This window comes from Coffea arabica, chromosome 8c, assembly GCF_036785885.1.
Source record: "Coffea arabica cultivar ET-39 chromosome 8c, Coffea Arabica ET-39 HiFi, whole genome shotgun sequence".
In the NCBI taxonomy this organism is placed as follows: Eukaryota; Viridiplantae; Streptophyta; class Magnoliopsida; order Gentianales; family Rubiaceae; genus Coffea; species Coffea arabica.
This window is the reverse complement of record NC_092325.1, coordinates 39,425,311-39,440,763: the sequence shown is the minus strand read 5'-3', so window position 1 is coordinate 39,440,763 and position 15,453 is coordinate 39,425,311. Positions and strand designations below refer to the sequence as shown.

The following is a 15,453-nucleotide window of genomic DNA, read 5'->3' as shown; positions in this document are numbered from 1 at the left end:
CATACCTTCTCTGTCCCAATTCCTTTTGTTTTCACATTTAATTTATTCTATAAAATACATTTCTCTCAACTCCTGCCGCGTGTAATTTGATATTTAGTTATTTTTCAAAATCATTTCTACCATGTGAACATTATCCTTTAAAATTGAAATGTCTCATTAGTATATGCATGTTCTGCACCATTTTTAAGTCATTAGTGTGCATGTCTTTCAAGTCACCACCACATTTCCATCTTTAAACTCAACACATTTCCCATTGGCATATGTCAAATGCAAATTTCACTCCAATTAAGACTTCTCCAAGGCCATAATTAGGAACGTTTTCATTATTGAACTCAACACGTTTCCCATTAACATTCATCAAATGTGAATTTCATTCATTTAAGACTTTTTCAAAACCATAGTAAGAGATAAAAACATGGCATCCTTCGACCACAATAGTTCATTGTTTCGACAAAAAAAGAAAAGGACAAAAAACACAATATTTCATCAGTATCTATCATTTCTTCCCATTACTTATCCCATCTATCCATTCGTCATAATAGTTCCTTGGCATCTATCATCTATTCTCGTTACTACTTATCCCATACGTTCATTTGTCATTTTCGTAAACAAAAATAGGAATCTATCATCTTTTTCAACTTCCTTGCGGTAACCAATCTTAGCCCTAGACTTAATTTTATCATGGAACATACCCGCCTACAAGGTTAAATATTTTTGAATACTTATTTACATTTAAAGCATTAATATAGACAATATGTTCGATGAGTTATGCAAAAATTATGAACAGCCATGTCAATCTCATTTTGCAAAAGTGGTGTGTATCTATCTAAATAATGTAATTGGCACTATTGTCAGGGAATTTTTTTCATATATATTTAATTTTAATATAATTTTCGATATCGTCCACCACATTTTTTTCTTAACAAATACAATGTTAACAATAACATAGAAGTTAGAGGTTCTAGTGGTAATCTAAATCTGGATCTTCAAGACAGGCATGCATAATTCATATGTCGTTGTGATACTTTTTCTCTTAGAGATTTAAAGGGAAAGGTATAAATTATTTATACGTACATATTTTTATGTAATATTATTTATAAACTTTCTTAAAAAAATGATAATTCTGAATTCAGTATGCTCTCAATTCTCAGGAAAATGGAAGTACATTGTTCAGACCAACACATTAATTCATGCAAAAATCGTGCCTTCTCATTTATAGTACGGAGTCCGTAGAATTCAATAGAAATAATTAATCCTCCGTTATTGGTGTTCGTACTTAGAGTTGATTGGTGTGAAAAATGTTCACAACTTCATAGAAGATTATCAAATTGAATACAAAATGTTTGAAAGTATTTCATTTACTTATCAAATTACATATTCAATTACATTTAATTGGACCCTTATATCGCTCAATTTGTGATCTACATTTCTACTTTTTTTTGAGATCCAACTTCCATCAAAAGTGATAGTTTATGAATAATGGAAATATTTTTATCATACTTTGAACTATTGCTACAAAATTTTATTTTTTAACTATATTTTGATGTGCCCTAAATGGTACGGGCAATTACATAAGTTTTTCACTCTTTTTAAATTCCTTTTTCAATTACAATTTATTCCAAAAATACAATTCACTGTGCTTAGCACAGGTGTTTAGACTAGCGTATAAAAAAATCACTAGCGTAGATAGCTTTGCCTGTTCCTCGTTTGCCACGTCCAGAAAATGTTATGTTAGCCCCCGCGTCCACAAGATGCTGTCTCCACCTGTCCCGAAGAGTATCCGTCAGCTCGCATCCTCCCATCAATCAAACGCCGCCCATATTTATTGTTGTTTCCCCCGAGTGAGACTACCAACTTCTCTTTCCCCGAAGCTCTTTGTTTATTTATTTGTCTTGCTCTTTTATTCTCTCTCTTTTCTTTTCTCTTTTTTTTTTGACCCCAGCTGCTAACTGAATTGGTAAATAATAATAAAGCAAATCTTTGTAGACCAATTTCTTATTTGTTTGTATGTTTTAAAATAGATATCCTTTCCACAAGGAAAAGGATATTCTATATAATAGTACAGCAATAGCGCGTGTCACCTGCAAAAGGGATGATATTGATGCAAAAACAAGGGAAAATTTCACAAACTTCCCCTGAGATTTTTAACAATTATAAAGAGTTCCCCTCAGATTTTAAAAATTATATATACCTCTCATATTTTTAATGTTTCGTAATAATGTAGACAAAGTAGATTTTTTTCACAAAAATCCTAAATTACCCTTTTATACAAAATTAAAAAAAAATATAGTATACTTAATCATTTTTTTCCACACTTTGCATAAATCAACAAGTTTAATCCCTAACAACCATCCAAATATAAGTTCTAAAATCAAGTACTCATTCAAAAAATCCTAAATTGCATATAAAATATCAATACTTACCACCAAAAAAAGAAAAGAAAAATACACACACACACACAAACCCTATTGACAACCAGTTGTACCAAAAATTAAATATCAATACTCAAATACTTTTTCAATACAAGATAATTTGATTTAAAACTGTCATTACAACCCTCCTATGGTCTTAAAAATATTAATATATCAAAAATAGAGAATTAATTCTACCTCCATAATTAAAAAATCTAATCCAATGAAAGAAATTCTTATGTAATTATTGATATTTTATAAAAGTTTTTCTTGACAATAAGCAAAATATGACAAATTTTACATCTTTAGTTCTTCTTCCTATTTTAATCATCAATTTCATTATTTATTTCTCTATGACTACGAGTCTCTTCATTTCCTTCTAATTTGATACATAATCTACTCTTTCTATTGCTTTTGTAAATTTCAATTTGCTAATGTCCACAAAATTGAAGATAATAAAAAGAAGTTATATTAATTAGAAAAGAGAGGAGTGAAAATAGATAAGAAATAGAAAAATATATTTTTTTTTTAGATTTTGTAAATTTATTGCCTTAAATTTAAAATTGTTTACAAAGTGGGGGATATTATAAGTATTTTACTATGCCAAGGGAGGTAGGTGTAATTTTTTAAACTTAAAATGATCCGAGTGAAATTGTCAGAAATTTCAAGGGAGGTTTCTGAAAATATCTCAAAAAACAAAGCAAATTGTTAGATGTCAAAAGGTACACGCAATGCACAGTGTTACTAAAAAGTTCAAGGAATAAATATTCAAAGTCTTTGAAAATATATTTCATCTTCCTTGATGGTGAATGCTTATGTAATGGGTGATAAACTTTTTTTTTTAATTTTTTTGTTTTCATTGTAACAAAGTAATGGGGGTGGGTTGGGTTGAATGGTAAGGGAGGAAAAATCGTAAATAGTAGGTCCTAAATAAAAAATCTCCCACTTAAAAAAAAAAAGAAGAAAAAAATTACTAGCTTGGTAATGACTTTAATGCAAATAGTTCAAATTAGTGGTAAAAATGGATAATAAACTAATGGATGATCCATCTCCTACATTTTAGAAATTTCGATATTTGTATTCATCATTTAGCAATATTGTGATTTAGAGTTATTTTTTATAGATGGATTCACAAATTGGAAACTTCAAAAACATTAGATCATAATCCAAATTAGCTTTCAAGACTTGGGTCAATTAGGATTGAAGTTTTTGTATTGTCGTCATTGTATTTTTTCACTACATATTTAGTGTACACTTATATAACATTTGTTTACGGATAGATTTTAATTATGTACACAAACTCAATGTGTAAGCAAAATCGTCTCTATTTATTTTTTCAGGTAAAGATGGTTGCTTCGTTTGGATTGGGCTATTTTTCAAAAATTAGTTTTTCAAATACAATGTTACAATATTACACAAATAAAAGCAACTTAAAAAACATCTCATTCATATAATATATAAAAATAACTCACAAATATACACAAAAAAATTTTAAAAATAAATTTTACAATATTTTCCACCTATCACCACTACTGCCACCAACCCCAACCCCTACCGCCACCAACCCCAACCCCTACCACCACCCCCTCCCTCTCCTCCGTCTCCCTCCTTCCCTCTTCTCCTTCCTTCCCACCCCTCAACCCTCTCTTTCCTTTCGCCCCGCAATCTTGTCGCTGCTAGATTGAGAGGGGGAGGGGGAGAGTTGGGGGATGCGATGGGAAGGAGAGGGGAGGAGGAAGAGGAAAGGGGAAGAGGGAGAGGAGCAAAGAGGAGGGAAGGGGTGGTGGCGGTGGTAGATGGGGGTGGTGGTTGTGAGTGGTAGGATTAATCTTTAAAAAGTATTCTAAAAATATTTTAATTTTAAAAGATATTTCATAAATTTCTCAAAAAATATCACAAAAAAAATTACAGTAAAAGTTTTTTATATATACTGCTATAATATTTTTTTTTAAAAATAACTTTAAAAATAGCTAATTCAAACGAATCCCATTCTTATAAACTAATCTATCCTATTCTAAAGAGGAGAATCTAAAAAGATTGTGCAAGGACTCAACCGTTACAAATCCAAGGGTGCTCAGACACCTACGAGTGAAGTTTGAATCCTGGCTTACAATCCAAAGCGTTTATTAGGTACCCTAAATTTTGAAAGAAGTACATCAACAACACCAAATTGCACGATAACTGCTCGGACATACCTACGCTTTTCAGTATTGGCTTATGGCGATTGAGACAAGGGGTCTCTTTCCATCGCCACAGTCCATGATTGCTAGTATATAATCACAGCTTAGCGCTTGTTTCTGCCCCAAGAATGAAGTAAGAGATATTTTGACACAGATTCACAGGAGAAGCACAGAAAATGGAGAGCTCATCAGTAGATGAAAAGAAAGATACCATTAAAGAGCCCCTCTTGAAGTCTTCACCAAGGGGTGGTGTCAGAACCATGCCATTCATCATAGGTATGAAAAACAAACACTACTATCTCTTAGTGAACTGGATGAATTAATTTGCCTATAAAGTTTTAATGGGAAAATCCAGCATCGTTTCAAGAACCATGCCATCCATCAATCATCATTTACTTGATTAGAAGAAACTGAATAGTACAACTCAGCTGTTACTGGTCTTTGTTACTAGCAAAGAATCAGTCTTTGATTATTGTTTTATGGATTCTTTGGCCGGCATGGAAATAGATTATGAATTCTTGAAGATTGCCTGCAGTTTTAAGTGATTGTGTTCCTTGCTTTTGTCACTCTGCTTTGCAGCAAATGGGATGCTTGAGAGGGTGGCAAGTTTTGGTTTAACTCCTAACATGACTCTGTATCTGATGAGGCAATATCATATGGAGATGACCGCTGCATCCAATGTACTCTTTTATTGGTCAGCAGCTACCAACTTCCTGCCGATTCTTGGAGCCATCATTGCAGATTCTTACGTGGGCCGTTTTCATATGATCGGATTTGGATCTGTTGTTAGCCTGCTGGTAAATATTTGGTACTATTAATTAATTTCACAGCTTTCTAACTTGTAAACATTACTCCTTCCTGTTTCAATATCTTGGTCATGTCTTTTAATTTCTAAGCCAAAATTAGGAAATCAAAAAGGAAGATGAGTATTATCAGTTATGCAGGTTTTAATTCTATAGCAATCTCAATATTTTGATATGATTTTCCGTGTTCTAGCAAGGTCTAGTATGTCTTCTCTTTGAGTGCTTGTTGCTGTCTAGTGCCTCAATTAAATTATTAATTACTAGAAAGTTACTATATAATAACTAGAAAGTTAATATATAATTGACTTTAATTAACGTTTAATTAAGATGTCATTTTCCTTACGTAACAGGGGTTTTACTGGCAATTTGGTTGTCAACATCAAGCACCTTTAATTTTGAAGTATTTTATTATTTATTAGCAAGTACTTTTGTTGCCTTTTGAGTAATATGTAATCATAAACCTTTTTCTCTTGGGAATAGAGGTAACTAACTTGTCTGGATCAAAATTCCCTTGCAGTAACATCTATGGACCTCTAAGAGTTCTTAAGTACCCGCACTATTTGGAAAGGTGGAGTCAGAATACCACATCTCCTTTTGTTCATCCTCAAGGGAATCTATGATTTCCGTGGATTAGAATTTTCATATACATGACTGAGGTCACTTGGGACCAGTTACGTTATCACTCAGGAACTGGCTGTTGACCAGAATTCACTATTCATGTCAAGAGATAAGTACAGAACTTGTTTGGCTTGAGGAAATTTTCCAGAATTATAGCTCTGGCTCTCTTAAAAATTGAAAAGATCAGACGCAATAATCTAGAACCTCATTCTGTTACTGTTAGTGAGAATTGCCAATGATCTTAGGCACCAAAGAGGACCTCTGTTTTGGAGGAATTTGATGTTCAAATCCAGCTTCACTTACTCAACTAGAGTTGAATATCTAGCTAGGTTGATTTCTAGGTTTGCTAGAAACTTGAATTTGGATGCCAATGACTGTGTCCTTTGATGATAGAGAAAGTTTCATTAATTTCTAACTTTTTGCATAGACATATTACTTTTTAGCATGATATAAGTCAAAGATCAATTTGTTGATAACTCCTCCCAGATCAGCTGATGCCCAATCGAAAATCAATTTGTTATTGATACAAAAAAGCCAAATTGTGTTGTTTGATTATTAGACTGTCATTAAATAGTTTCAATGAAATTTTGAGATAAGACTTTTATTCTGAAGGGGATGATTCTATTATGGTTAACAACTATGATTCCACAAGCAACACCTCCTCCATGTATTGAATCTAACAACAGTTGTGACTCTACAACATCTTTCCAACTCTTACTGCTATTCACATCCTTTGCACTCATTTCCACTGGAGCTGGGGGCATCAGGTCTTCTTCCTTAGCCTTTGGGGCAGATCAATTGGAAAAAGGAGATGGCTGCGAAAGTGTAGGCGTGTCAGGGAGATATCTTAGCTGGTATTATGCTTCATACACGTTCTCTGTTCTCATTGCTTTGACCTGTATGGTATACATTCAAGAAAACATGGGCTGGCAGTTTGGTTTTGGAGTTTCTGTGGTGGTGATGCTCTTTGCAGCTCTGTCTTTTTTTCTTGCCACTCCCTTTTATGTCAAGGTGAAGGCTAAAGCAAGCTTACTCACTGAACCGATTAAAGTGATTGTATCGTCTTATAAAAATAGTTCCCTGAAGTTAAATAGCACAAACATGTTCCTTCAGAAGAATGGTTCCGCACTGGTTTTTCCTAGTGAGAAAATGAGGTCAGATAATTTGCATCACAATATCTCCTTTATCCCTAATTTTCTCTCTGTTTCATGCCATTTTTCAAAGCTTTTTACCAGTTTTTTTTACCCACTAAATGTGAAGATTTGTTGTTTAATGCGTGTATGAAGATTCAATAATAAGCTTCCATGGTTGATACTTACTCCCTAAATGTCATCTCCAGGTTTCTTAATAAAGCGTGCATCATTAGAGATCCTCAGAAAGATTTGACTGCAGATGGAAGGGCTAAGGACCCCTGGAGTCTTTGCACCGTAGATCAGGTGGAGGATCTGAAAGCTATACTTAAGGTGATCCCTATATGGTCAACAGGAATGGTGACATTCATTAATATCAGCCAGAACTCGTTTTCAATACTTCAAGCAAGCTCCATGAATCGCAGGATCACTGGAAATTTTGAAATTCCAGCAGGTTCTTTTGGCATATTTGCAGTCAGTTCTTTGATCCTCTGGGTTGCTCTTTATGATCAAGTACTTCTTCCCCTAGCATCAAGAATTAAAGGCAAACCTGTTTATGTGAATGCAAGACAGAGAATGGGAACAGGAATTTTCCTCTCTTCTCTATGTATGATAGTAACAGCAGCTGTGGAGTATATCCGCCGCACTCTTGCGATTAAGCAAGGAGTTTCAGATGATCCAGAGGCGATGGTGGATATGTCGGCACTGTGGCTTCTGCCTCAATATTGCTTGATGGGACTTGCAGAGGGTTTAAATGCGATCGCACAAAATGAGTTCTACATTTCAGAGTTTCCCAGGAGCATGTCAAGTATGGCTTCTAACCTAAGTGGAGCTGGCATGTCCGTGGCGAGTTTGCTAGCAAGTTTCCTAATGAACAGTATTGATGATTTGACGAAAAAAGGAGGCCAAGGAAGTTGGATTTCTACCAACATTAACAAGGGTCACTATGATTACTACTTCTGCGTTCTGGCTGGACTAAGTATGGTAAATATGCTGTATTTCCTGATTTGCTGTTGGGCTTATGGTCCTTGTAGGGCTGAGGAAGGCAAGGCTTCTGATGAACAAGTTTAGTTGCAATAGGAGAAATCTCAGTGTCCTCTTAGTGATGTAAAAGCTGCATTGGAGCTAATACAATGTCAGTACTAGTAATTGCATATGCATCCTCTATATATGAGATGACTAACAATGATCAGAACTACTAGATCCATGTCATGTTACATTAGAATACATGACACAAGTGCACCATAGTACAACTATACTGGCTTCCACTTGTGCAGCCAATGTGCCTTCCAACTTTTAGGGAGGATCAACTTACATTAGTTTAACTTGTTAGTCTCAAGGTAAACACCTAAATGTACATCTTTACATTCAAAAATTGGAGAATCTAATATTACATCATTAAGTTTATGGGTAAATCTTTTATACACTGATAGTGTATACATTAGCGGATCTAGATGCATGTCACGTATGCAAAATTTGATATTCAAATTCAAATTTAGATGACGTGGCATTCATCTAATCCCGTTAGTGTATACACTGACAGTATAAAAAAGATTAATCCTAAATTTATTATCATTAAGTTTCAAAGCTTGAGAAACCCATCATTTGATTATCTCATATAAATTTGAGAAACTCATGGTTTGATTTCTCACATTCTAGTAATCAATCTTTATGTTTACCAAAATTTTTGTAACACGAGGTGCATGATTGAAATGGTTTGGAGATGCACGATGCAAGGGCAAACTTAAGAGGCCTGATCTTTGCACTTTGCATTATTTAGAGCCAACAACTTTTATTAATTGTGGCAAAGCCTTGTAGCCTTTGGTGCAGCGGTACTGAGTGGTCCTTAACTTCGGCCGGCCTAACTTCGGTCACTACACAACAGTCCAGACATCCATGTGGAATTAACAAGACTTTCACATTGACAAGAATAACCTACTTGAGAGTAGGATTCTTCCTATTTATAGGGGTTTATTTTAGAAACCTCTCTTGGGATTTATCCTAATATTTTCTAACACTCTTGGAGTTTTAGAAATCTCATATAGCTCCCTTTGAATGACAATTTATGTAACATCGTCACCCCTTATATGTAAAAGTAATATACTAAAAAAATGCACTGGAGGAGAGAGATTATATTATCTTTTCACTTTTACCATTACACAATTTGATTTATAAATTTTAAAATATGAAAATAAGACAAACAAATAAGGTGGAATATTAAATTTAGAATATGAGTGATAGGTTGTATTTTTGTTATTAAATTTCTAATTGTTTTCTCCTTAATTTTAGCCAAATATTGTTTTAATTGATAGGTTTTATTCATATTTAGTATTTGGTGTTAATTGTAGGGAAGTAGAGCAAAAAGGAATAAAATGGGTGATTTTTCGTTAAATTGCTGTTAAGTTCAGATGATTTGGGATTCGCACGTAGATGTTTTTAAGTCCGAGCGACAGCGCCGAAGATTGAGGGATTTGGGGCAGGGACGGTCATACTGATGACCGTCCCTGCACGGTTCATGGTCCAGATTGGACCTCAAAAAAATGTGCGGCTCAGATAACAAGTGGTAACTCGATTTTCGCGCCAAGTGTGGGGCCCACCACTATCTGTTGTGAAAATACAACCTGTGGAAAAAAAGTTACACGGTGAACAAAAGAAGTTACGCGCTGTTGATGAAGAGAAAATTTGTGTGCAACCGTCCCTGCCCCGAGTCCAAGATTGAGAGGATTTCTTTTCTTATTAGTTATTTTATTTTTAGGAAAAAATTGACATTATCTTCGGAAGTTTTTCTTTTTCAATTAGGAAGTAGACTAGTAGAGTTTGCTTTGAAAACTACATAGGCAAGAAAGGAAAAGGACGGCCGGCCCGCGTGATTAGTACTTAGCAACGAAGGAGTTTTGTTTCGTGAATTTTTGCATAAAAGGCAAGAAGCAAAGGCTCCGTTCTTTTTCCTCCGGAGAAAACGACGGCTTCAGTTCTTGTTTTGTTTTTTCTTTTTCTTAGCCGCTTGTACTCAGCAAATTATCAAACTTATGCGTTGAGTTTTTCTCAACCATGAGTAGCTAAATTTACTTCTTCTAGTCAATGGTCAATTTGAAGACTCACAGTTTCAAATATTTGTGAGATTGAATTATTTTCATTTATATTTTTATTCATTGGTATTCGTACGTTGTCTAGTTTAACTTCATATGAATGTTTTGTTATTTGAATGTCAAGAGCTCAATATTTGAATTAACCTAATAATCTACTACTGTATTAATCAATTAAATCCGTAATTGTTTGATTGGTTAATACCAGTGACGACTAACGTGATTGGTCCCATGTTAGAAAAGCCTATGATCTAATTGAAATGAATCCTCGTAATGTGTTTGTTGGTTAGGGTTGGGTTTTTTTTAATTCTTAATGCAATTGAGGGATTAAATTATATGGTTATACCTATGATTGTTTTTTAGTTAGGAAAATAGTCACTGGTCGTACTTTGACTCCTAAAAAAGTAAAGAAAAGTTGGTTGTCAGAATTTGTTGATGGTTAAACCAATCTATTAATGAACAATTGAATTATTCTTGCATTAATGATCTATTGTATCAACAGTGGCTGAAAAGTTGCACCTTTGCTTAGATTTGTGTCTACTATTGATTTTTTTTTTTTTAATTTAAATCCGTGAATTGTCCTTTTTCTTAATTAGTTAATTAGCTACTTTTGAATTCACCAACAATTATCCCATAATTTTTACTCTAGAAAGAAATAAATTTTCTCCGGTTCCTGTGGAGACGACCTTACTTACCACTGTACGTAAATTTCTATTTTTCTTGAATAGGTATTTATTATTGCACAGGATGAGAAGGTGTAACTACATACAATAAGTAATAAATTTAGCCTCTTTGTAACTAGAGAACACCGTTGTGTTCCATGGTAACTTCTAAAGCTACTTCAACCTCATAAAAGGGCAAAAACTTCAAGAGATTGATTGGAACAAGAAGGAAATTAAGAGTAAAGATTTTGTAGCAAAGAGGCACAAAAATATTGCTATAAAAAAGGAAATTATACTGAAAATTTTAGAAGATTGGTTATAACAAAGACAAATATTAAAAGCAAGAGAGAGGGAGAAAAATATTGGGGGTAACAAAGACAAATATTAAAAGCAACGGTTGATTTTTGCACCGGAGAGGGAGAAAAATATTTTAGATGGCCTTCTTGTTGTTTGTTCAGTTTGTAAGATTTTTTTAAAACTTTTGCTACTTAAAAATGTAGGAAAATATTGGGGGTAACATTGCCATTTCGGCGCCTCTAATTGGGACCTCTAGTTGCGTCATATTGATAGGGAAAGTAAGTAAGATTTTAAAACTTTAAATGTGTTAGGTGATATTAGGATAAACCTTAGGGAAGGTTTCTAAAATTAACCCATATTATAATTGCAATCGGCTCCTGATAATAACGATAAAGACTAACCTTTCGTCTGGTTCTAATGTGTGCTAATGCCTTGGTTTAAAAGTGTTGGGCCAATAATTCCGCTCAAAATTTGGGCACTTAAAAAGTAATTGGCACTTGGCAATAGCTGTAATGATCCAAAATCCTTTTTAACTTGTCAAGTAAAAGGAATAATTTTTTAATCTAAACAATTTTCCATAAGTATAACTAAGGCCTTGTTTGATAACCCAATTCAGCACTTAAAGTTAATGCATTCACATTAATATATTAGGTTTGATAACCAAAAATTGAATATCTGAATTAATTATATGACACTGAATTTTTTAGACAAAACTTGCTCCCAAAATTAAGTGATAAGCTATTCGGTTATTACTGAATGTGATATGCTCTCAAATGCATTAGATTTAATACTTAACAATTCAATACTTTAATGGATTCGGATTTTAAATTTCAGATTTCAAATTTCAAACTTCAGTGTTATCAAACGCATCCTAAGTGCGATTTTATCTTAATTAAACATCTTTTGTAATAAAGGGCCTTTTCCTATTGGTTTCCTGATACCCTTTAGGGCACCAATTAAGCACATTTAAAAAGGAAAGTATTTAAATTAGCACCAGTACCTTGAATTGCAATTTTAAACGAGAAATTTATCTTATTGCCAAAAAAATACAACAATGACCTACTTCGTATTAGGGCGCCAAAGCTAAACCCCTCTTAACTTTTCCTTTAGTTGCGCTTCATCCGCTTAACTCATTAAACAAAAATTTTGTCCCCTTATATAATATTTTAAGACAAAAGTGCCGTGACTATTTTCTTTTGTTTTTTTTTTGTTTATTCATTCTCTTGTTATTCTTTTCCACTACATTCTCTTTTTTACTAATTTCTTTTTTTTTTCACTTCTCTCATGTCACTATTTTGTTTCACTTTCCTATTAGTAGTACTAATTTGTATGCTTATTATAATATGGTAATCATTTTTTACTTATAATCGGATACATCTGAGTGTATATTATATTAACTGATAAGTGAATAATTTATAATTTATTTTTTGGAGCAAGTTTTGTCTAAAAAATTCAGTAGCACTTAATTAATTTAAACGTTCTATTTTTTATTATTAAATGTGTCTGAACATGTTAAGATTTAAATTCATTAAATTTAAATAATAAATTAAATTATCAAATAGGGCCTTAGAAGAAGTGAAACCAGACTATGGCAAGCAGAGAGTTTTGAGAGAGAAATGGAATTCTATTATTGCCAAAAACTAAAACACATCCATATGGTTACATTAGTTATAGCCAATTCCATAACTAATTGTAACTAACTGATAGACCACCAAAACAATACTGTCTCAGTAAGTGGACATAGTGATGTCAATTGGGCTTTTTGAGCCTGGTTTTGACAAGTTTATACTCAACTCACAAATTAGTCGAGTTTTTGAGTTTCTAGCTTTTAGGCTTCAGACATAAGTTAAAAGGTTCAAATTTAGCTCATACTATTATATGAGATTTGGATTCAAATCGGGATCGGCCCAAATTCATAATTAAAAATATAATTATATATAACATATATTTTATAATTATGAATTATTGTAAATTTATATATAAATTATTAATATTTTATGTCATATTTTATATAATTATGAAATTTGTGTATGTGTGTAGGCCTTAATCAACTTTGAGTCTAGCATGGTCCAAGCTTGGCTCATATTTAGTTTAGACCTACTATTTAGATCCAAACTCTGCCTGATCAATTAAAGTTTAGGTTCAACGAGTTTTTTTTTTTTTTTTAAGATCAAATTGGCCGAGTTCGAACTGGTCCGGCCCTACTAATTGCCCTAAATGTACACAATACAATAATCACTGCCCACGCTCCTCCCACTTAATGTAGAATAACTAGTTAAACTACTACCAATTCATTTTAACCATTTAACTCTAAGCCTCACACACATAGCCTTTATTCTCAGTTATTTAAAATTTAGCAAAATTTGATTAAGAAAAATGATTATAGAGAGTACTGTTAAGTAGTTTATCTTAATATCTATGAGGAGTTTGGATAAATATCATTCCCTTTCCCTTCCAATGTGACATGTACGCAGAGTAATCAAAATTAGCAAAAGCTATGTTAGGTTTATCATAGATTTTAGCTTTCTTGGCTAGTAAAATATTCATAATTATGAACATAAAAATAAATAAGAATATCACAAAAATTGATTATCAAAAATCAAAATTTAAAATTAGCTAAAATAATCAACTGAAAACAAACCCATAGTAATCCAAGCTTTCTACAATTGGCTCATCTAGTTTATGTCATTGATTTCAAACCCTAATTGGTGGATGAACCAAGTCTCATTAAATAAAAAAAGGAAAAAAAAAATAGACCTCAAGTTTTTAGTGTATCGACTATTATACTGTTTTTGGTTTTTAAAATGAATAAAATTTGAACCAAACAACATATTATTAAAGTTTTAATATTGATAATGCTGAAAGGCGGATAACCCATCCTTGAGCCAGGATGTAATTTTTATTAAAACTGGTATGGTCCAGGTATCAAAACACTTGTCCACAGTAGTCTCAACTCTCAAAGGCCAGCCTCTTCAATCTTGGGTTACGCTCAATTGTGGCATCTTATGTTCTGGTTTTAATTGATTTAGTCCTCTAAAATTTAGATGAGTTCTTCAGTTCTGTATCCAAATGGCAAAACATATAATATTTGTCTGATGTTACTATTCTATTTTGAAATATAACTCATTCAACGGGTGAATGCTAATGTGAAAATTTTATAATGGGGTTTTTCTTTTCGCCTTAGGGTACAAAAACCAATTTAAATATCACTTACTTAAATTAACCTATTTTGACACTTATAACCCCTTGTTTTACAGAAATCATTGTCTAACTCTATGTGAACATAAAGGACCAAAAGTGTTAAAACTGAAATATGAACACGCATATTATAAAGGGATAATTTCAGAAACCTCCCTTGAGGTTTCATGAAATATCACCTGGCTCTCCTGAACTTTGCAAAATCTCACCGAGCACCCTTGAAATGATAGTAGGGCCATATGCTAATATCAAAGGTGATAAATTGTCAATAATACTCTCATATTTAAACCTTCTAAACTTGTTTTTCTTTCTCTAAATGTTAATGAAATATAGGATTTAATCAATGAAATATTCAGCGCATTTGGAGAAAAATAGTTGGAGGTTCTTTTTTTCCCCTTTTTTGTGTTTCACAACTTTATTTATTTATTTGTTCCTATTCATGTAGAGCGCAAGAGAAATAAAGTAACTAAAACTCCGATTGCAGTTTTTCAAATTTTGAATTTTTTATAATAAAATTTTCATATTTCACTCCCATAAAAAAGTCGGTCTATTTTAAGTAAATTCTCTGTATGATATTAAAGCTGAATTTCATCTATTGTTGAGATTTTTTGGCTCAAATGTATGATTTTTTACATGCTAATTGCCTTCAATGCTATGGAGGGTTTTATTTAAAAAAATGGTTTAAAAAATATTTGCTTTTACTATCTCTCTCTACTATAGAAATGATTATCGGCTGTAACATAAAATCTTATCAATTTTCATCCCTTCATTTTTAAGATGGTTCCAATTTACTACTTTTTTTTCCTTGGTTAGTAAAATGTTCATTTTTCTATAGACTAAGGGTATTAAAGGCATTTTCGCCTTTTGCTTTAGCTCTTTGTCTATTTTCTAGTGTGACTGTTTAGTTACTGTTTTTCATATAAAAATCTAAAGTAGTTGACCATTGGTAACATTAGGATGGCTATGCACAGTGTCCATCAAGGATGGTAGTTGAGAACAGGAATTAAACAATGGAAAAATTATCTCTGAATTCTGACAAATAACGCTTGGCTAGATCATCCCACGGCT

General features: G+C 32.8%; 1 protein-coding gene across 1 annotated transcript; it reads left to right on the top strand.

The window, feature by feature from the left end:
• The first annotated feature begins 4,398 nt into the window (after positions 1–4,398).
• LOC113705321 (protein NRT1/ PTR FAMILY 1.1) lies at positions 4,399–8,398 on the top strand. The gene is made up of 4 exons (XM_027227125.2): positions 4,399–4,867; positions 5,171–5,388; positions 6,625–7,166; positions 7,352–8,398. The coding sequence occupies exons 1-4, from the start codon at positions 4,768–4,770 to the stop codon at positions 8,211–8,213; spliced, it is 1,722 nt and encodes a 573-aa protein (XP_027082926.1). The 5' UTR covers positions 4,399–4,767; the 3' UTR covers positions 8,214–8,398.
• Positions 8,399–15,453: the final 7,055 nt, after the last annotated feature.